Source organism: Ursus americanus, chromosome 34, assembly GCF_024610735.1.
Source record: "Ursus americanus isolate L20-20 chromosome 34, mUrsAme1.1.p, whole genome shotgun sequence".
NCBI lineage: Eukaryota > Metazoa > Chordata > Mammalia > Carnivora > Ursidae > Ursus > Ursus americanus.
In genome coordinates, this window is record NC_142160.1 from 15,618,657 (window position 1) to 15,641,088 (window position 22,432).

The 22,432-nt window shown below is 41.7% G+C and overlaps 1 protein-coding gene across 7 annotated transcripts in view; it reads right to left on the reverse strand.

The window, feature by feature from the left end:
• Positions 1-1,278: 1,278 nt before the first annotated feature.
• The window catches only part of TRPM6 (transient receptor potential cation channel subfamily M member 6), a 181,359-nt gene continuing 160,205 nt past the window's right edge, over positions 1,279-22,432 (reverse strand). For all 7 annotated transcript variants that reach the window (XM_045781029.2, XM_087858787.1, XM_045781028.2 and 4 more), the window contains 3 exons: positions 15,810-15,861; positions 11,206-11,312; positions 1,279-8,864 (listed from right to left, as the gene is read on the reverse strand). In XM_045781029.2, coding sequence (XP_045636985.1) covers positions 8,731-8,864; positions 11,206-11,312; positions 15,810-15,861 — 293 coding nt within the window. In that variant the 3' untranslated portion in view covers positions 1,279-8,730. The remainder of the gene's footprint in view (positions 8,865-11,205; positions 11,313-15,809; positions 15,862-22,432) is intronic.

Below are 22,432 nucleotides of genomic sequence, written 5' to 3' on the forward strand. Positions count from 1 at the left end.
ACTTCAAGCAACCCACTGATTATAATCCATCTTGCAAGGCCTCCAAGGACACAGTGTGATGGCCAGGCTGATTAAGCTTTTCTAGTTTGCATAGATTTCACTTTTCACTAGAATTTGATAAACTGGAATGTGACTAGATGCTATCCAATAGTTGTTGCATTGACCAAAAAGATCTAATTGTCTAGGGAGGCAAAAAAAAAAAAAAAGAGAGAGAGAGAGAGAGAGAATACAGTAGAGGCAGAAAATTTCACTGGCAGACACAATGCTGGACTCAAGAGAACCCACTCATTGGGGCGCCTGGGTGGCTCAGTCGTTAAGCATCTGCCTTCGGCTCAGGGCGAGATCCCAGAGTCCTGGGATCGAGCCTCACATCAGGCTCCTCCGCTAGGAGGCTGCTTCTTCCTCTCCCACTCCCCCTGCCTGTGTTCCCCCTCTCACTGTCTGTCTCTCCTGTCTCTCTCTCTGTCAAATAAATAAATAAAATCTTTTTTTTAAAAAAAAAAAGAGAATCCACTCATCATCTTGCTCTTACCTTTGATGATGTCAAAAGGGAGTGGCTTTACGGTGGCCTCACATCATCTGTGAACCATGCAGGAAAGATTCCCTTGATACTGACAGATGCAGAGGATACAAGGTAACATTCCACAAATGCCAGTTTGGACTTTCTCATCTGGTAGCCTAAGTGAGGTCCTGACTTTCAAATCTGCATTTCAACCTGTTCAGGAATGTATGCTCTAATAATTTTTTTTTAAGTTTCAGGTGTAGAATTTATGATTCATCACTTACATACAATACCCGGTGCTTATTACTACAGTGCCCTTCTTAATACCCATCACCCATTTAACCCATCTTCTTACCCACCTCCCCTCCAGTAACCCTGTTTGTTCTCTATTGTTAAGATTCTATTTGATGGTTTGCCTCTCCTTTTTCCCCCCACTATGTTCATCTGTTTTATTTCTTAAATTCCACATATGAATGAAATCATATAGTATTTGTCTTTCTCTGACTTATTTCACTTAGCATAATACTATCTAGCTCTACCTATGTTGTTGCAAATGGCAAGATCTTGTTCTTTTTATGGTTGAGTAGTATTGTATATATGTATATATGTATACATATGTATATGTGTATATATATGTATATGTGTATATACACATGTTTATGTATACATATGTATATGTGTATATACGTATATATATGTATAGTTATATATGTAGTTGTATAGTTTCATAAATAGTTGCATATATAGTTTTATATATAGTTGTATATATAGTTTCATATATATATACACATACATATATATATACACACACAAACACACACAGACACATACATATATATAGTTATATATATCACATCTTCTTTATCCATTCATCAGTCAATGGACATTTGGGCTCTTTCCATAATTTGGCTATTGCTGATAATGCTGCTATAAAAATCGGAGTGCATGTATCCCTTCAAATCAGTATTTTTGTGTAATTTGGGTAAATACCTAGTAGTGCAATTTCTGGATCATAGGGTAGTTCTATTTTTAACTTTTTGAGGAACCTCCATACTATTCGCCAAAGTAGCTGCACCAGTTTGCATTCCCACCAACAGTGTAAGAGGGTTCCCTTTGTTCCCCATCCTTGTCAGCATCTGTTGTTTCTTGTGTTGTTTATTTTAGCCCTTCCAGTAGGTGGGAGGTGGTATCTCATTGTAGTTTTGATTTGTATTTCCCTGATGACGGGTGATGTTGAACATCTTTTCTCGTGTCAGTTAGCTATCTGTATGTCTTCTGTAGGAAAATGTCTATTAATGTCTTTTGCCCATTTCTTAATGGGCAAAATGTTTTTTGGTTGTTGAGTTTTATAAGTTCCGTATAGATTTTTGGATACTAAGCCTTTATCAGGTATGTCATTTGCAAATATCTTCTCCCATTCTGAAGGTTGCCTTTTAGTTTTGTTGATTGTTTCCTTTGCTAGAAGCTTTTTATCTTGAGGAAGTCCCAATACTTCATTTTCGTTTTTCTTTCCCTTGCCCCAGGAAACATATCTAGTAAGAAATAGCTATGGCTGAGGTCAAAGAGGTTGCTGCCTATTTTCTTCTCTAGGATTTTGATGGTTTTCTGTCTCAGATTTACATCTGTCATCCATTTTGAATTTATATTTGTATATGGTGTGAGAAGGTGGTCCATTTTCATTCTTCTGCAAGTGGCTGTCCAGTTTTCCCTATACCATTTTTGAAGAGACTGTCTTTTTTCCATTGGCTATTCCTCCCTGCTTTGTCAAAGATTAGTTGATCCTATAGTTGTGGCTCCATTTCTAGGTTTTCTATTCTGTTCCATTGATCTGTGCGTCTGGTTTTGTGCCAGTACCATACTGTCTCCATCACAACAGCTTTGTAATATAACTTGAAGCCTGGAATTGTGATGTTTCCAGCTCTGCTTTTCTTTTTCAAGATTGCTTTGGCTATTCATGATCTTTTGTGGTTCCATACAAATTTTAGGATTATGTGTTGCAGCTGTGAAAAATACTGGTGGTATTTTGACAGGGATTGCATTCAACGTGTAGATTGCCTTGGGTAGTATAGACATTTTAACAATATTTATTCTTCCAATCTATGAGCATGGAATGTTTTTCCATGTCTTTGTGTCATCTTCAATTTCCTTCATAAGTGTTTTACGGTTTTCAGTACTGTAGTAATTCATGCTATAGTAATTCTAAGTACGCTGGCTAGTATTGCCTAGCCTTCTATGTTACTGATTTGATCCAGCTTTAACTCCTAGCTCCCCCTTGGGTAGCTGATTTAATCAAGTTACTTAACTTTTAACCAGCATTTTCAAATCTTTATAATGAGCATAACCATCAGGTTGCTGTTCAGATAAATGAAATTACGTGTAGTGTACATTTAGCACAATGCCTAAAACATAATGAGTGTTCAACACATGTTGCCTATAATAAAGACATTAAAAAGTTATCATTCTAATTATTATTACTGCTGGGCAATGATAATCAGCACTGTAAATTTACAGTAAGGAATACTGCAAATTCCCTATTTGTCCTGGAGACCCTTGAAGACAGAAATGGGCCTTATCTAATAAGTCTAACCTTAGTGTCAGGCATAAGACATGGTAAGACTCCATAAATATTTCTTGAGTAGGATATACACTGAACAGTTGTACAAAACTAAGGATTGCACTGGTCTTCACATCCTATCCCCTAAGATAGCCCCAGACGCCCTTTAACAGTAAGCAAACATCCAATCTCACAAAACGCAGCCCATGTTTGTTTTCATCTGTAATATTCATGTGATCTTCCAGAACACACCACCCTCCACGCTCTCAATAAAGCAATTCGCTAGTCCTACTACCACCCATGGTACTCTCTATCCTCACCCCCAGCAGATGCATGCATCCAACAATCATTTCTCCTCCTCCTCCTCTTTGTTGTTACCAGCATCTCTGCTCCCCAAGTCCCTATCCACAAAATTTCAAAGATAAGTAGGGAATTCCAAAATATGACAACAAACTATGAGAATTTTCTGGGGCTGCCATAATGAAGTAGCACAGACTAGGTGGCTTAAACAAAAAGACTTAATTCCCTCACAGTTTTGGAGGCTGGAAGTCCAAGGTGAAGGTGTCGGCGTGTCCAGTTTCCTCTGCGGTGTCTCTCCTTGGTTTGCAGGTGGCCACCTTCTCTCTGTGTCTTCACATGATCTTTCCTGAGTGTGTCTGTGTCCTAATCTTCTCTTCTTGTAAGGACATCAATAATACTGGATCAGGGCCCACCTTAATGACCCCATTTAACCTAATGACCTCTTTAAAGACCTTATCTCCAAATACAGTCACATTCTGAGGTACTGGGGGTTGGAATTTCAACACATGAATTTGGGGGTGAAGGGAGAGGAGGCACATTTCCGCCTCTAACACACACCAAGAGTTTCTTTTGGTTACCAAAGCATCCTGAGGCTCTGTAACCTCTTAGTTGGTGACACATAGGGAAACAGAGAAAAAGATTCATTGGAAGCCAAGATGCAACCACATGATATCAATAATGATCCCCCCAAATACCTCCAAGGAAAGGCATTTGGACAGTCATTAGCCAAAGGGTTTCTACCATAATATTTGTGAGGACCTGGTGATACTAATGTAGTAAATGGGGTTTCTAAAAGTTCACAGTGAAAAAAATCACTGGGAAAGGTGAGAATTCAAAAGGAGGTTACAGTGGACCGTTGAACAAAGCAGGAATTAGGGGCACCAACCCCCCCGCCTTGCAGTTGAAAATCCATGCATAACTTTTGACTCCCCAAAAACTTAACTACTAATGGCCTACTCTTGACTGGAAGCCTTATCAATAACATAAACAGTCAATTAGCACCTATTTTCACTGTTATATGTATTATAAACTCTATTTTTACAGTAAAGTAAGCCAGAGAAAAGAATATGTTATTATGAAAATCATTAGGAAAATACATTGATAGTGCTATACCATAAACAATCTGCATGTAAGTAGACCTGTGCAATTCAAACCACGTTTTTCAACGGTCAACTGTAGTTGCTAAAAGATGCTGGCAAGCTAGAGGCCAGAATTTTCTTATTACTAAACAGCCCCATACTGATAAAAATTTAAGTCACCATTAATTAAAATTTGTGTAAAACATTCAGCTTTACAAACATCAAGATTCTAAACCTGCTCTCCTTTTATTCCCAAAAACGTCACCAATCATGGTGCCAGATTTGGGCTTTACATTGTTCTGGAAGGCTTTCTTTGGGCAGAAGATGGCAAAAGAAATTCACTGCATAAACCGAAATACATCGAAAAGCAAAATAAGTAGGAGACACTGTGAAATGGTGAACTTGATTTTGAGCTATTTAATTAGGCTTCAAAACAAAAAGGGAGCAATGAGCTTTTTCCCCTCGGAAATGGAGAAATAGCAGAGCCCACTTTTGTGTTTACACTGAAACAGGTCCACTGAGCATCCTCTGTAAACATTAAATAATGATCACATAATATCAAAAATGAACACCCCTTATTATTTATTGAACTGGATCCCATGCTCACAAGAAGGCTGGTAAATGAGATTCTCAAAGGGCTTTATAAATGCTCTCTCATTATTGTTCACCTTTGTTTGAAAAGGTAAGCATCTCATCTCCATTTCAGAGTTAGGGGTTAAGAGAAAGGTTTAAAAAATTATATAAAGTTATACCAAAATCTGCCAATGATACAGACCAAGGTCCGTTACCCCTTGAGAACTAAAAATCTCTCTTTGAAACATTAAGCAACTTACTAATTATTTTTAGGAGGGCATTTCACAAAAATATATTTTATCTGTACATCATGGTCTGGAAAGAAAAGTCACAAAATAATAACTGTGTGAAATAAAACAAAACAAAACAGTGTGGTTTCCAGAACCCTTTCTATTCTATGGAGCCACCCATGTGGCTGGAGATTTGAAATGCTATTTTAAGTCTCATTTTCCTTCAGAAGCTAACCTCTGTGGAATAAAAGACTGTTAAGGGGAAAAAAATCTTTTCTGTCATTTGACTTTAACTTATGATAAATTAGCTTCAACTAGTTTCTTAGAAAATTGCCCAAGAAATGACTACAGAAAATTAAATACCAAGACTTCAAAGAGGCAAACACACAGCCTTCAAATTCCGACCTCAGAGAATAATCCTCCCTTTCTCATGCTTTGGAGAGATGTGAGTAAAGAAATCGGACTAGGGCATGGTAATGAAACATCTTTCAAATGACTTTTCTATCAATCTTCTTTTCAAAGGGTAATAAAGTGATGATTATTTCTAGGCAGTTTCTGGGAAGCTATCATCTCATTTCAACAGTCACCAGTAAGAAGGACCGTACTCTGGTATCACAACAATGATAAGGGCAAGAACTGGTTGAGAATTCAATAGACAAGGTATAGGTTGTTAAAAGCTATTTCTTGGAAAATTAAAACAGAGAGAGATCAAAAGAATTGTGTGGGGTCTTAAGGAATTGGTAATCATTCCCTTCTAGATTAAAAATGCAAATCTGATTTATTACCTAGTGAATAAAATCCATTACCATTTGAAGGTTTTATTATTTCTTTCAACAAATAATGTTGGGAGCTTATGATGTGCCACGTTTTGTGCCAGATGCTGGTGACTGATGGAGAAAGACAACAAACCATGACAGGGGCATAAGTGACATGACTTCTAGAAACTCAGTGGTCCATCTCATCTAAAACAGTTAACAAACAACCACCACCAAGAAAATGAAATAGTTTTTTAAACATTCAGGAAACAGTTGTTTGGGAAGTCTTAATCACCTAGAACTTGTTTTGCAAAGCCACGGAAAATAATAACAGGGTGAGAAACACCCAAAACTCTATCTGATCTCATTCCCTAGGGGTGTCAGAGGCTTTCAGATGTCATGGGGCACAAGTCACTCCAGGAACATACAGCCTCGTTGAGAGGAATACGTGTACACAAGACACCCTCAGGAAGGACTCCTACGAACCCGGCTGCTTCTCCGATCCCCTGACTCAGATCCCTCTGTGAGATGGGCTTTGTGCTCATGCAAGAAGTGTATAGTTCATTTTTCCTCTGTGGTTCCTAAAATCAGCCCTAGCCAGGTCTTCTTGTTTGCCCTAATTCTCTTATCCCAGTCAGAACCTACTGCCACTGGCAGATGAAGCATGGGACACGTCGCTGGATCCAACGTTCTCCCAGAAGTCAGTTTTTTTTAGTATTAATCAGAAATCCAAACTTGGTACCAAAGGGAAAAAACAGAAAGAAACCCGAGACATAAAAGTTTTTTAAGGGCAAAGAAATGCATTGTTCATTGCATCCTCATCACTCACACAGTACAGAAAAGGCACTTTGGTAAAATGACTGTGGAATAAAGCTGACCGAATGAATGAATGAATACCCACCCTTCTGTGGTCATGAATCACTCAAAAGTCATGACCGTCACATCGGTATTTGCATACAAGCAATCCCACAGGGATCTTTGCCCAGCACTTCATCTTTTTAATATATTATTCTGGTGATTTTTCTGAAAGAAAAGAAGGAAAAGAAAAGAAGAGAAAGAAAGGAAGAAGCACAACACAGAAATCTGAAATCAAAACGTATTTGTTTCAAGTTCCATGCCAAGTAACAAATATTTGACCAATCCATTAACGCCTTTAGTTTGGCTCTTGGACAGTAAAACTGCCTCTTTCCACTGTCCAGCACAGCACCGAAGTACCAATAGATCCCTCACTGATTTGCAGAATAGGATAAAGCAGTTAAGCCCTGAAAAAAAGCATTAACATTTTATCCCCATTGCCAATCAAGAAATCACCCAAATTTCCTGCCCACCGCCACCCCCAAGACCAAAGTACAAGGAGTACAAATGGGTCCTTTGCAACTCACACAAGAACGAGACGCAACCCTGGCAAATTAAATTGGTGGCTCTCCAGTCCTATATGCCTGGGCCACATTTCCCCTGAAGTATAATCTAGAAATGCAGGCACATCGGTGGAAAAGCTAATGAGCTCATGTAAGGGCTAAAAATGAAGGCGAGTTGACATTTTTCGAGCCCTCCATTCCCTCCTTGTGTGAAAAGTTCACACTTATTCTGAGGTGGGGACTCTGACCAGTGCAAAAGAGAGATGGCTGATCCCCCAAAAGTCCTGGGCCATGCGGCGTCCTGGGAACCTTCCTTTGGGCCTCGGAAACCGATTACGTGTTCCCAGGCCGTACTTAAAATGCTCTCTGGGCCACTCTTTTAAGCCACCGGCACTGGCCTGGAACAAAGCGAACATGTCTGAAGCACATTTTCAGTCAGAAACCCCATCTTTCCCCCAGAAGACCTGACAGGGTAACTTAGCCTGTAATATTATATACATGGCTTCGGAAAAGGGAGTCCTGTTTTAGATGTTGGCTTAGTCAACTCTGGCTGATAGTACCCCTGAGCTTCAGGAAAGGGAAAATATTTTGTGGCAGTTCCCAGTTCCACGTATCCCTTGTTTCCCTTTAAGGAAAAAATTTTAAAAAGGATGCAGGAGCGTTTGTTTTAGATTTCCTTTTCCTTTTTTTCAGAGAAACCTGAAACATCCAGGCATCATGTGATTCGCTGACAAAACCCCAAATCCATCTAGATTTCACCAGGATACTAACTGTGTCACTGGTGAGATGGTGTGGGAGTGTGCTCCAATCCGTGCAAATACCTGCCCCCCGGTTCCGTTGTTCTCCCTGTTGTTGCTATTCAAAGCCCTGTGCCACAGGAAAGGAGGAAGGAGGCAGTCAAATGCCTTTTTTCTATACCCGTACATACATAAACACAGTATGTGGGTGAGGTAACGAACAGAAGTGGGGGCTAAAGTCAGTGCACAGTGAGAAAATAAATTAAATTCATCTCCCTGGTTCTTCAGTGCCCCCCATCCTGCTCCAAGGGTTCTAAGCAACCAGCTCAAGCAATGAGGTATGAGGGAGCAGTGTTCCCAGCTGGCTCGTCTGAGTGTCTTCCTACCCAACTCCAGGAGGGCGAACACACCCAAAGCACCCGCACACACGTCAGTATCTGGGAGAACCCGCTGGTCAAACACCAATGAGGTCTTGAGGCAGGGGAGAGGCGAGGCTCAGAGGCGTGTCTCGAGGAGGGCCGCGGGGTGAGGCCATCCTGACAGACGCTCTGCTGTCACCTACGGTACTCGGATCAACCTCTGTTACCAGAGTTCACGGAAAGGAGGGCAAGGGCTGCTGTCCTCTGGCTTCTCCTTCCCTCTTTACAGTCGGGTGAGGTCTTCCGGAGAATTACGACCCCTTTCCCTTGCTAGAGGCCCCTCAGCTGGTTCTATTTTGACATCAAGTCCAAAAGTGGAATTTATCCTTCCGGGAGAATAGTCATTTCTTTTTAAATCTGCAAGGAAAACAAGGAAGACAGTTATAGGGGATCCTCGAGAAGGTAGCGTTCACACACATAAATTGAACTTTAGGTCTGGCCGAGTGCTCAGAAAGGACCCTGCTTCCCCAGGTCGCGGACACGTGAAACTCGAACCCTCCACCGTGTCCCAACGAACCCCCGGCCCCAGAGTCCGCGTGTCACTCTAACTCCCCATGCTGTTGTCGGGGCGGGCCGGGGGGAGGTCTGACTGCTGGATTCCATATGCAGTACCCTATAAAGCACACGCTGGCTGGAGTTAGACGAGGCAACCCAGGAAGAGGGCGTTTTGATTGCTGAATGGCGCACACGACCAGGTTGTTCAGTCAAAATGGGAGAGGTGAGATTTCAGGGGTCGGTGTTCGGCCTCAGGTTGGGAAGAGCCGAGGGAGGTTGCATCCAGTTACTGGATCCTACACTCCCTAAAGCCTCCTTCTTCCTTTTGAAAAGGAAATTACCAAGAGAAAACACTGATAGGGGTATAACCTTTGGGGAGAAGCTTATGGAGGAGGGTGGGCTTTTTATGTTTATGTAGCATTTAGTGCTGCATTAAGTTTAACCTTAAATATGTATTCCTTATATTATTTTTTAATGTTAAAAGGGGATTATCTGCACATAAAACTAATACATATTATAGTTTACTGATAACCAACACTTACTGAACATATCCATATATTACCTCAATGCTCACATCAATTTTATGAGCTAGGTGCCATTATACTCAGTTTATGGATGAGACAAACTGAGGCTTGAGGTCACATAGCTAGTAAAAAGCATTACTGAGATATGAACTCGACCTATCTGGCTCTGGATTCCATGCTCATCCACTATTCTAAACTACCTTTCCTTTAAGAAAAAAAAAAGAGAGAGAGAGGGAGAGAGAGAGATAAAACATAATCAAGAGCAAAGAAAAATCACCTCCAGCTCTGTTTTCCTAACTAAGCTTTTTTTATGTTCATATTACCGAATGTCTGAATAAATGAGGATATTCCTTATTTTCACTTAAATGTTGTTAAGTGTTGAAAGAAAACAAAAATTAAGGCTACAAATGGAGGAATTATTGAGTTACTCAAAACCCACCATCATCGGTTAAATAAAAAAAAAAAGATCTCAACCTTCATCATGGAGAAGAGCTAACTTGGGCTCAAGGATGGAAGCAGTGAGTTATGCCTCCCGTCTCCTGTCCTCCTGGCTCATCAGATACGGTTCCTGTGTCTTCCAGAGAGGACGCCACTGGGCAGTGTGGCCAAGGTGCTGTGGACTGATCTCTTTGCCCAAGTCTGCCACGTATCTGTGAGACCGAGTTCTGAGCCGCTACAAGATGAGAGTGACACCCCCCCTGCTGCTCCAGTGTGATCTCTCCACCCCCACCCACACGCATCCCCACTGCCACCCCTGGCTAATGGGCTAATTCCCACTGGAACTAGAAGCCTGCTCCCCATCCCTGTCTTTGGCTATGCCATGCCCACAAGAGCTTCTCAACCTCCTACCTCGATCTCCAACAGGATTAGAGATTGCCCTTGGCTGTGGTGCACGTGCACTTACTCTAGAATCTTTTGCCAAGTTCCAATCCAGGGCATGGTCATTTATTCTAAGGCAGGAAGGGCTACTCAGCTTAAAACACGTGAGATTCCAGTCTAAGGACAAGTTGGGTATGACCTAAGAAAAATAGTGAATGAGCGGGGACAGACATGAAGCGTCCCTTCTGGAATAAAAGAAAAGCGTTCGACAGAGCTGGGACTGCCAGCGTGGGGGACACAGACCTCCAGCTGCTTGCCTTTATGCTAGGAATATTTGTCTGTGGTGACGATATCAGTTTGGGAGAAAGTGTGCCATACTGTCAAATCAGATTTTTTAAAAATACATATTGCAATATATGTTTAACGTGGCAGGCTTTTGTAGTGAAAAGCACTACTTTAATTGACAGCTATTGTCTCCCTAGATGCTCCATGGTCCCAAGTGTCCAATGAGTAAATAAGAATTGAAATCCTGTGGACGCCACACAGGACTCAGAGTGGGGGGGGGGGACACCGGCCTCTGTTCAATTTTACCCCCATTAAGTCGGTAAACCTTTCCCCTTGGAGAGACTGTGACAAGTATTGGGCCCAATGTTGTTTTATCACATTTTGGCAGAACCTGAAGTAAATCCCTGTCCTTTTAATCCCTCCAGAGACTTGAAAAATTTGCAGTCAGAAAGTCAGGCCTCGACTGTGAATGAGATAAAAATGTGATTGAGATTTTCGACTCTATCCCAGGTTCCAATGGATGTTGTTCTAGGAGAGATTTACTTAGAGAGAAATAGAATTGTTTGGGGGCATACCCGGGAGTTTGAGCTTCCGGCAGCAGGAGTTGCAACGATGTTTTGCAATGAAGTTTCTAATTGCATCTTCCCCTAAATTGGCTGGTCCAAACACCATTCCTCTTGATCTAGAGGAAATATCAGAATATCAATGAGATCACAGTGAAGAAAAAGGAGCTCAACTGGGATTCTCTGAGATACCGAACGGTATCCCATAGTAACCCAGTAAATTTGAAGGAGCCAACAAAGAATAGAGCACTTTGGGGAAGCAACAATGTTAGGTTTGCAAATTTAAAATTCAAATGCACTTCAATCTTTGTACCCAACTCCAAGACCTGCTGTGAAACTCATTTCAACGCTAATCTGATAGAAGAGTGAATTTTCTATGTACCACAGTAAAACAAAATACAGTGAGACCCTTTTCAATGCATATGGGGTGAGAGAATGACATTCACCACCAAATGTTCTTTCTACTCGCATCCCCGAAAGGTGAGGTAAGATGTAAAATAAACTTGCTGTCGGAACACACCTTCTGAAAAGGTTCATATACATTGTTTCAAACCCAAATGCTTTTAGGAGAATAACTGATGTCCTCAAAAATAAACGCCCGACACAACCCTACTTCCGGTACTCACAGCTCTTCCGACAGTTGGTTTTTATGCTGCAAACTGCTCTAGCTGGGCTCTTTCTTTGTGGAAAGACAAGAGCACTAGGAGACAGTGACTTGGTGGAAGTAAACTACATATGCTAAGTGTAAGTGACAAAATTATAAACAGAACCAGCAGATCTTGGGCACATTTTGAACACTCCATAACATGAGAGATTCCCCAGCGGACTCTAGAACCCACGTTCATCTGTGATTAGGTCACGCACGACCACCTCCTCGGGCGGACCCTCTACACGCCACGGAACACAGCACACCAGAAACACTTCCAAGGAAACTTTATGAAAGCTAATGTTTTATTTTAATGACATGCAGAGTGGAAACAGCACATTTGAAAATCTGAACTCAATTACCACTCTTAAATACCACGTCTTAAGAAAAAAGAAAAGCAAACTATCGCAAAAGGAAACAATAAACTTCGCTTCTAAGGAATGTGGTTTTTCAAAAGGGACGTGGTGTAAAAATGGACTTTTTTTCCATCTGAGTATTGAAACATTTATCTCAATTTCCACTTCCTTTTGGCAGAACAACAGTAGCTGCTCTGAAGATGTGCCAAGCGCGGCATGAGGGCTGATGTCCGTTCACTCTCGGGTTGCCTCGTTGCTCAGAGGCGAGTAGGTGGAGGAAATCTCTGGGGAAGGCAACGTGAACGGACACCCAGGATTAACTTTCCTGGTCACTCAATCGCCCTTACAAAGTGCGGCTCTGCTGGGCTCTCCCTGGCTGCAGAAGCCGCCTCTTGTTAACTACTCCTCTCTCTCAGTATATCTGCTAAGGAACCACTTCAATAAGATGAAACCGAATGTGGGGAAAAAAAAGTAGAACCGCTCGCTATTTAGTACCAGAACTCTTAGGATGCCAATAGAGTGAAAAATGAAGGTGTTGTTTCAGTCGTTCAAATGGAAGCATTCTTTTTATAGTCTCTCTAGCGTGACCCCGTTGGAATATTTCACTCCTGCGTTCCACCTGCCATTTCTTCCCTCCCCGTAAAGCAGGAAAACCCCCAACTTAGAGATGTAACCCTGCTTCTCAGATAAAAGCTGTGAGCTAAATAATTCCCCTCTGTGAGCTCTGTGAAGGTTAACACAAAAGAATCAAATTTTCTCCACCACGTCTGTATGAGGGGTTTGACCCCTCCCGGTGCAGGGGAGGTGGGGAGGGGTCATGGAAAGTTTCATTTGGACCTGTTGCGTCTACAATCCTACAGCATGCCTACAGACTTGCAGTCTCAGCAAAGTGAAAACAACAACAACAACAACAACAGCAACAGCCAGATTTTCCACGGCACAGGGAAAGCAAGTGGTAGCTTGGTTCCACGAGTAGGGAAATGCCAATCAGTGCCACGTATACACAGATTTCCTAAAGAACACATACTCACCGTTGCCATCATTTTGTACTTGTCACAGGCCCCCATCCAGCAGGGCAATAAGTGGAAAACGATCCCAGACTGCCCGTCACTGAGGCCGCCTCCACCGAGGCTCGGTGACCCAGGGAAGCGCATTAAGCGGCCAGACAGGGTTTGGGGGAGAAGCCGGATATCCGAGCCTTCACATGCACAAGTGTGGGGAAGGATGGGGAACAACAGGCACTACAGATAATATCAGAATCTGTACCCCCAAAAAACTCTTCTCCTTTGGTAGCAGATTCCTCCCTTTCGTTGACCCCTTGTCCTCCCAGGCAAGTTAACCATCTCCACCGAGATTCAGTGTTCTCATTGGGGAGCGGGGATGGAAGAGGCCTACTCCCAATTTTGTTGTGAAAGGTACATGTGAGTGCACTTGCTTAAACTGCCATTTCTCAAGCTTCCGTTTACACCAGATCACCTGCTGATCTTGTCGCAATTCAGATTCTCATTCAGTAGATCTAGGGAGGGTCTTGAGAGTTTGCAAGGCTGACAGTCTCCCACGTGGCGCTGCTGTGACTGTCTGTGGCCCGTGCTTTGGGTAGCAAAGGTTCCCCACACACGGCACTCAAAAATGTGTGTCTCGGTGAACCAAGGAGATGCCACCTGCCACTGCTGTGAGAAAAGTTACCTTCACCAGGAAAACCAATGGCGTAACCCCACAAAACCAGGCAGGCTCCAATGATGCCATCCTATCAATCTCCAAAGTTCCTATCTTCAAGTCATAAACAACAAAGTTTGCCCTAAGACAAGAGGTTCCCATCCTCGGTTGCCCAGCAGAATCACATGGGGGAGCTTCTCCAAAAAAAACGAACATTAGGGCCCCAACCTCAGAAATTTTGATTGGATACTCATTTTCAGGAGCTTTTCTTTTTCTTTTTTCAGTTTCCTAGGTGACCTTAATGGAAACTGAGACCCACTGGCCTACAGAACACAATTAAATACTCCACTGTCAAGTGGGATAATACGATCTTAGAATTCTAAACGTTGGAAATATTCGGGTCACATTAAATGACACATGTCGAGATCAAAATGTAATGGATGATAGAGTATACGTAAACTGGGTTCATTTTATATGCGAAACATTTTTCACTGCAAAATTAGGAAGGAAGTATTTATAGTACAAGTTTCCTACTACAAACCCTTGGGCACACAGGGCTACTGAAGAAATAAGATCCTCAGCCAGAAACACTTCAGCTCTGCTAAAATAAAAAAATAATAAAGCCTTTATCTGTACCCTAAGGGTTACAACATGAATTCCACGCTCAAATATCACAGAAGTCGGATACATAGGGGCATTATGGGTCACCTTTACCTTCTCTAGCTCACCTAGACCAAAGAGATAGCTAATATACTTTTAGAGGGACCTCTTTGCATAGATGCCTAAGGATGAGAAGACATTTAGAGTAAATCATTGAGGAAAAGAAGAGAGCATTAAAGCATGAATGTTTACAGTATGAGAGCTGTGGGAGAGAAGTAAAAATTTCAGATGTTACTGGACATTGCCCACATGTGTAATTTCTTTTATATATATTTTCCTACAACCCAGGGGCCAAGTACAGACACGTAGGACAACTGAGAAGTAAACATACCATATGTTAGCCGTTCTCAAAGTGTGGTCTCCAGGCCAGCAGCGCCAGAATCATCTGGGAGCTTGTTACCTTATTTGACCTCAGCCCAAACCCACTGAATTCACGAACACAGCAATCTATGTTTTAACAAGCACCCTGACAGTGATGAGAGTTCATGTTGAAGAACCACTGTCGTCTGCCACATTGATCAGTCCTTAGTCAGCCCCACCACTACTTTGTCCTCCACCTTTAACAGAAGAATACAACCTCAGACCCTCCACTGCCAAGTTTTCCCAAAAGCCTACATATGGGATCAAATGCCTATGGGAAGTCAAAGGACGGGCAGATGACTCATTCCTCTATATAATTTAAACTGCATCCCTGGATTAAGTCAGACAATCTGATGCTTCATATATAAGCCCCGTTGTTTGGACCTCTTGTAGGTTTGCTGTTACTGACTAGCACACTCCAGGCCTTTCGTCTTATGGGCACGTGACAGAAGACTGTGCCCATGGTAAGACGCAGCAACTCCACTGTGAGGACAAGGGAAGCTGGGCTTCTCCTACGACATTAATTGTTTTCCTGTCAAAGCCTATATGAAGCTGAGCTTACCCATATTTCTCATTTGCATGGGCTACCAGAAAACTCAGAGTTAAATTTGCAAAAAATCTGAGTTACTGCATTGGTCTTTATACTTTCCCTTTATGTGTATTAACTCCAAATTTCATCTTATTTTATTTCCATATGTTCTTTTTGCCCCCATTTCCTAAACTATACATTTTTTTTAAAAAAATCTTGTCGTATTGGATATAGATATAGATCTATAGATATCCAATACAGATATCCATTTCATATGTAAATATAAGCTGTCTCAAAATCTTTCTAGGATCTAGGCAAGAAATATAAACGTTTGAAAATTATTTTTAAAAAACCATATACAATGTGTTAAATGCAATTTTCTAAATGATAACATCATAAATCAACTTACCGTTTGTCTTCAGGTTTTATAACAGATGGATCAGTCAAATTTTCTCCAACACCTCCAAAGAAAAAATAAAACGCATTTAGCAAATGGGGATTTCATTTCCTCAGAAATTCAAGAAAATAATAACCAAATCTTAATTTCTTTCTTTAAACTTACTTTCACCCTGTAGTTAATTCAACATTATGTGAATTCAATGTACCATAAAAAATTACCCAGGTGTGCCTGAAAATTCTAGTAAATTCACTATCTCCCGCAACCCCCTCTGCTATGCTAGCATAAACTTCGAGGCCACAAAGGAACACTTTAGTGGTGTGTTCACAGTTCCTGATAGTGGCATCCATCATTCATTTACTATATGTCTATACTAGACATTCTAATTATATCCTCTGTAATTCTCAGCAACTATAAAGGAAAAGTATTAGCATCCTCATATCCTCATTTTGCCAACAAGTACACTGATGTTCAAGAAGATTAAGCAGTTTTTGGTCGGAGGCTGCCCAGTTCTGCAGTGATGATAACAGGATGTGCCCTGAGCCGAAGCTTATGTCCCTCCCGGGAGGCCATGGTCTCCGTAGGCAGAGTCCCTCGGTGCTCGGCAAGGCACAAGGGGCTGCGGGCTTCTGCAGGCACAACCTCAGCTCCATCAAAGACACCCATCAAATGCTATCTATACAGCATTTATCAACGGTAGCGTAGAAACACCCCCAGATTCTTGATCTGTACGCTGGTGACACGTGTTTGGTTGTAAAAATTCTTTGAGAGGTATGCTTCTGCCGTGTGCATTTTCCTGAACAAATGGTTTTCAGCAATAAAATTTAGTTTTTAAAAAACGGACATCAAAGCGTAAAAGGACAGGAGGAGTGGAATTGAACGCTGACACGGATCGAAACGGCAATCAACACCCAGAGTGGATCTCTGTTATAGAATGAAAGTGGGGAGGAGTCGTTTTCCACCAGCTGTAACGTGTACAGGCAAGCTGATCAGATGGAAATGCACCATTTGGACGTACCCAGCCGCTTTGGAGATCAGCCTCTAGCCTGCACTGGTTCTCTTTGCTTGGAAGAGAGCAACCTTGAGGGAAAATTATTTAAAAATCATATGAAAGGGGCACCTGGGTGCTCACTTGGTTAAACATCTGCCTTTGGCTCAGGTCATGATCTCAGGGTCCTGGGATGGACCCTGGCAGCAGGCTCCCTGCTCAGCGGGGAATCTGCTTGTCTCTCTCCCTCTGCCCCTCCCCCCTGCTCGTGCACGCACTCTCTCTTTCTCCCTCTCAGATAACCTTTTTTGAAAAATCATATGAAATGTAGAGCTTTATTATGTATTTCTATTCAGTAAAAAATATTCATGTTTTCTAAGCACTATTTTAAAAATAATTTTTTTTGCCATGCTCAGTATGTTTTACCATATGCTAAACCTTTCATAAGAAAATGTAATCCTTATAGTTTATAGACCTTTCCCCCAAGAAACTGACTTCCTTAGAAAAATAACCTGTTTAGTGCAGGGGTTTTCAACCATTTTTGTGTCAGGACCCTCTCTGCCAGTCTGGGGAAAGGAAGGGACCCTTTTCTCAGAATAAGGTTTTAAAAATGCAGAATTTAAATACATGACAAAGGAAACCAATGATACTGAACTACAGTTATCAAAATATTTGTTCAAATTGTACTGCAATACATGTGCTTCTTTATCAACACATTAAGTAACAGAACCTAGTGCAAGTCTATAACTACCAGAACATCAAGTAATACATATAAACAGTGTTTTGCGGTATCTGCCAACACCATAATGTGCTATGTTAATATTGGTAATTGCTATTGCAAACAGTCATGGGTACTGCTAATACCACTGTGGTTTGTGGTCTCCCCTATAATCGAAGGAAATGATGAATTTCAGTTGTAGGTTAGTGAAAATAATGGTGTAATTTGTTTTCTCATCAAAGTTCACAAACCCTCTGAATTCTCTTTCAGAGCCTCTGGCTTACAATCTTCGTACACTGATTTTGTATAGGGAAAGGAAAAATAAGGCTGAAACTCGGGCTCGAGGGGAGGTATGTAAAATGTGATTTGCTTGGCCTTTTTTCTTTTTAAAGAAAAGGTCATAGGAAGAGACTGGGCTCTTTATACTTTTCTCATTACAGATACAAGAAGGAACAGCCTCGACTGACTCCACTTTTCTAACGATATAGTAAAAGGACAGAAAAACAGACAGAAAGACGGTCCAACGACCATCAGCAGAGAGACTACGAAGGCTAAAAATCCTTTTCATATTTAGGCTCAGACCTAACTTTAAACCCGGACTTCCCAGAAATGATGAAAGCTTTCGGCTGATGGCTAAGGAAACTGTAAATTTAAGCTGGGAATATGCATAATACCTAAAGAGGATATATCATTTGGGGAAAAGGAAGTTTATAGGGGAGAAAAAGTCTGATCAAAATCACATCAGCTCGAGTTTACTTAAAATCTTGTTGCCTGTTAGATAGGCAGGAGTCAAAGAGTCTGGGTCCCACTCGTGGCTCTGTCACCTTCTAGTGATGTGACCTGGACACCTTCTCTAATGTCCCCAAATCTCGCTGTTCTCATCTGAAAGTGTGAATAATAATGGGCCTTATCTTATATGCTTACTGAGGATTAAATGAACTATTGTACAGAAGCTGCTTAGCAAAGTGTCTGACCCAGAGGAAGCTAAAAAAATGTCAGCTGCTATCTTTATTACCTTATTCTATCAAGACTGCTTGTGAAGTAAAATTCCATTTTCTTACCACTGGTAAAATCATGTTCTGATGATCTCATTTCCCTAATAAATAAATCCGTCCAAAAGAATGAGGGTGGAGTCTCCACAAATCTTTATACCCCTAAACCCAATCTGCTGGTTCAAACCATAACTACTAAATACATATTTTGGGGGCTTCCAAGGGCAGAAGGAACATTCTAGAGAGTGAGAAAATATGGAAGAAAACTAGGCATTTCAACACAAAAAAATCCCAACCATATCTGTTTACTGACGTTAATAAGGTAAATGGCCACGGGCAGGTGTGTGCGACATACCCTCATGAGAAACCCAGACACATGCATTCTGATCCCAGCCACCCTGGGATACATCTGCGAACCTCTAAATCTGTGGAAATAAGTTACCTTCCTTGTAGCAGCAGAATTCATGATGACAGTGTTGATGCGAATACTGACTTATTCTGGAAATGCTTTGCTGAATAAAAAAATCTAGTATCTACAAAGTTCTTTGAAAAATATAATGAGCTTTTTAAAAAGAATGCTCTAGGGATCCCTGGGTGGCTCAGTGGTTAAGCATCTGACTCTTGATTTCGGCTCAGTGATCTCAGGGTCCTGGATCGATCCCTGCAAGGGCTCCGCACTGGGCATGGAGCCTGCTTGGGATTCTCTCTCTCCTTGTCCCTTGGCCCCTCCCCTGCCCCTCTCTCTCCCTCTTAAAAAAAAAAAGAGAGAGAGAGAGAGAGAGCACGAGAGAGAGAATGCTCTAGGCTACTGAGATTTGAAGTGTAATTGTTTTTCATTGCCATTGTTGGGAATCAAATGTTGGATTTCCCATGTGATGATGATGACACAGGCCCTCACATGTAGGATCTCTAAATGGAAAGAAAGTGGAAAACTACAGTATAATTACAAGTGAGCAGAAATTGGTCAAGACTTTCCCTAGAGCTTAGCTTCCAGGCCCGGTGTGGCAGTTCCTGGGATAATGATCTGCACTCCCTTGGAAGACAGTAGAAAGGAGAAGAAAAAGAAAAACTGATGGGATAAACTGCCAGAGTGTTTCTCATTTCTCTTTTCCCCCAAAGCAACCGGGAGCCACAGCAAGGTGATGAAGGATCACTGCCATTTTAAAGAGCCACATGGAGATTATTACTAATGACAACAATAACTAACATTACTGAGGGCTTACTATGGGTCAAGAGCTTGCCTCATTCCAGCTCCTTAACATGAGGGATTAACAATGAGTTAAGTGCACAATATTATTTCCCCAATTACAAATGAGGGAAGTGGGACTCAAGGTGGTTGCCTGCTGGTCACACAGCTAATTCGCGGCGGAGCCAGGAATCAGACCCCAGCACTGCAACTCCAGGCCTCTTCCTCCACACTGCTGCTACCAGGCCTCTCAGTCTCCACTCCCTACCACCTGAACAATGCAGATCAGCTTCTCTCCAAAGACTGGAAAGACTAAGCAATTAAATACAAAACTGAACCAAAAACCATTACGGTATTTTGAGAATACATATATTCTCCCCATGTTTCCCTTCCAACTTGGTTTGGATTAAATATCATAATGCATTAAGTCTTTACCCAAGTGCCTGATAGAAAATAAGTGCTTGGTAAGCGTTAGCTAGTAGTTGTAGTCGTGTAACTGCTCATAGTTACTGTTATAGGACTAGGATTCATCTTCTTCCATAAATTCAGGCCCCACCAATTGGCCAAAACTCTCCAGTAAGTATCTCAATTTCTTCATGCTCATTCTATGGGGCCCACACTCCTCTTCTTTGAAGGTCAGTGTTTTGACATAGTTTCTTTGGAGTGGCCTATTTCTGCAATTCACATAATTGCCCAGTAAAAGAATAAAGTTAATTCCATTTTTCCCCCAAGACTATCAACGCAGCATTTGTTCTGTTTAATGTCACTTTGGATTACTTAGAGACATAAAAATCCCCAAACATAAACATCATTAAACAAAAACCTATTCAAGTGGAATACAAAACACACTAAAGAGTCATCATTAATTCCTTAAAGTTTTTCTTCGGTTGTTTTCTTTTTTGTTTGTTTGTTTCTGTTTTTGCTTTTTAAACAACTCCACCCAAAACTCAAAGAACAGACACTCAGATGAAAACAATCAACCTCTCCCCAACATGAGCAACAAAAGCAGACGCCGTGGGCATCAGCATGCTGAGCTTACATGGCTCATGTACTTGCTGGTTTAAAAGCTGAATCATGTTGACTGTTTTAACTTTGTTTATATTGCTTCCCTAAATATTGTGTTTGAGGGTTAGAAGTATAACTCAACTCTGTGAACAGCACAGATCCGAAAAGACAGGGAGACTTATGTGTAGTTTTAAAAGTCTATACACATCCTTGAACACATGGCATAGATTTCTATCAGAATTTACTGGACATTGCTCACAATGCCTTAGGATTATGTATCTCAGCTGTGCCCAGCCTCCAAGCCTGGCTTTCAGTACAGAATCCCAGGGCTGGAGAGGTGGGAAAGTCAGAAAGGACAAGGAATATGCCCAATCTGTTTAAATGAACCATAACACGGTTATGTCCTATGAAACTCATAAAGAAATAAAAGACAGTACGGTGAGAAGGAAAGAACACAGATGGTCAGTTTGCATCCTGGCTCCCTCTTCAGTAAATGTGCCACCTTGGGCAAGTTATTTAAAATTTCTGGGCCTAAAGTCCCCATAATATCTACCTTGAGGTGCTGCTTCTGGGATTAAATGAGATAACTCCTGTGAAAGTTCCTGGGCTAAATCCCTTATTTAAAACCAAAGCCCCAGTCAGTGAGCCCAAGGACCAAACTTTGACCTGAATACATATTTCGTTCTCTGTCTGCAGGGAAAGCCTGCTAGAGATACTCTGTTTCGTGCTGCAGGATTATAAGTCACATGTGAGGTGTTGATAGTGGGGAGATGCACTGATCAAAGGCCTCCATTAAATATGAGCGCACTGTGTCACCTCTCTCGGGCTGAGTTTGTACTTTCGGGAACTGTCATATCAAGGTACACAGCAAAGAGAGCAAGCTAAATTATAAACTGCCAAAGCACTGAGCTCAAAATCATAAAAAAAGCCCAGAATTTACACTTTCCCATGTGTACAAATGCACGCCTACGTGTTATTACGAACATAAGTTCAAGGTAAAGCCATAAAACTAGAAAATTTGGTACAAAAATCATTCCCCATTTAGGGGCACCTGGGTGGTGCAGTCGGTTGTGTAACCAACTCTTTTTTTTTTTTTTAATTTTTATTTATTTATTTGACAGAGAGAGACAGCCAGCGAGAGAGGGAACATAAGCACGGGGAGTGGGAGAGGAAGAAGCAGGCTCCCAGCAGAGGAGCCTGATGTGGGGCTCGATCCCAGAGCACTGGGATCACGCCATGAGCCGAAGGCAGATGCTTAACGACTGCGCCACCCAGGCACCCCATGTGTAACCAACTCTTGGTTTTGGCTCAGGTCATGATCTCAGAGTCTTGAGATCAAACCCCACACGGGGCTCTGCACTCAGTGCAGAGTCTGCTTGGAGTTTCTCTCTCCCTCTCCCTCTACCCACCCCCACCTCCCCGCCGTCCCATCATGCACTCTCTCTCTCTCTCTCAAATTTTTTAAAAACTCATCCCCCATTTAGGTCAAAGTTTTCAATATATTTAAATTTTAGGCAGCTAATCATCTGCCTATATTTTTTCTCTTGAGCTAAGTGGGAAACATTTTAGGTGCTCAACACTGCACAATGTCTCTGAAATAAATGGCCCCACCTCCCTTCAAAACTAGGTAGAGCAACTCCATACATTCCCCATCCTAGTTCTCGCAAGATTTCTTGGGACATTCGTCTGGTTCCTCACACTTTGGACAGTTTCACAAATAATAAATAAATTCAGAAAAAGGATACC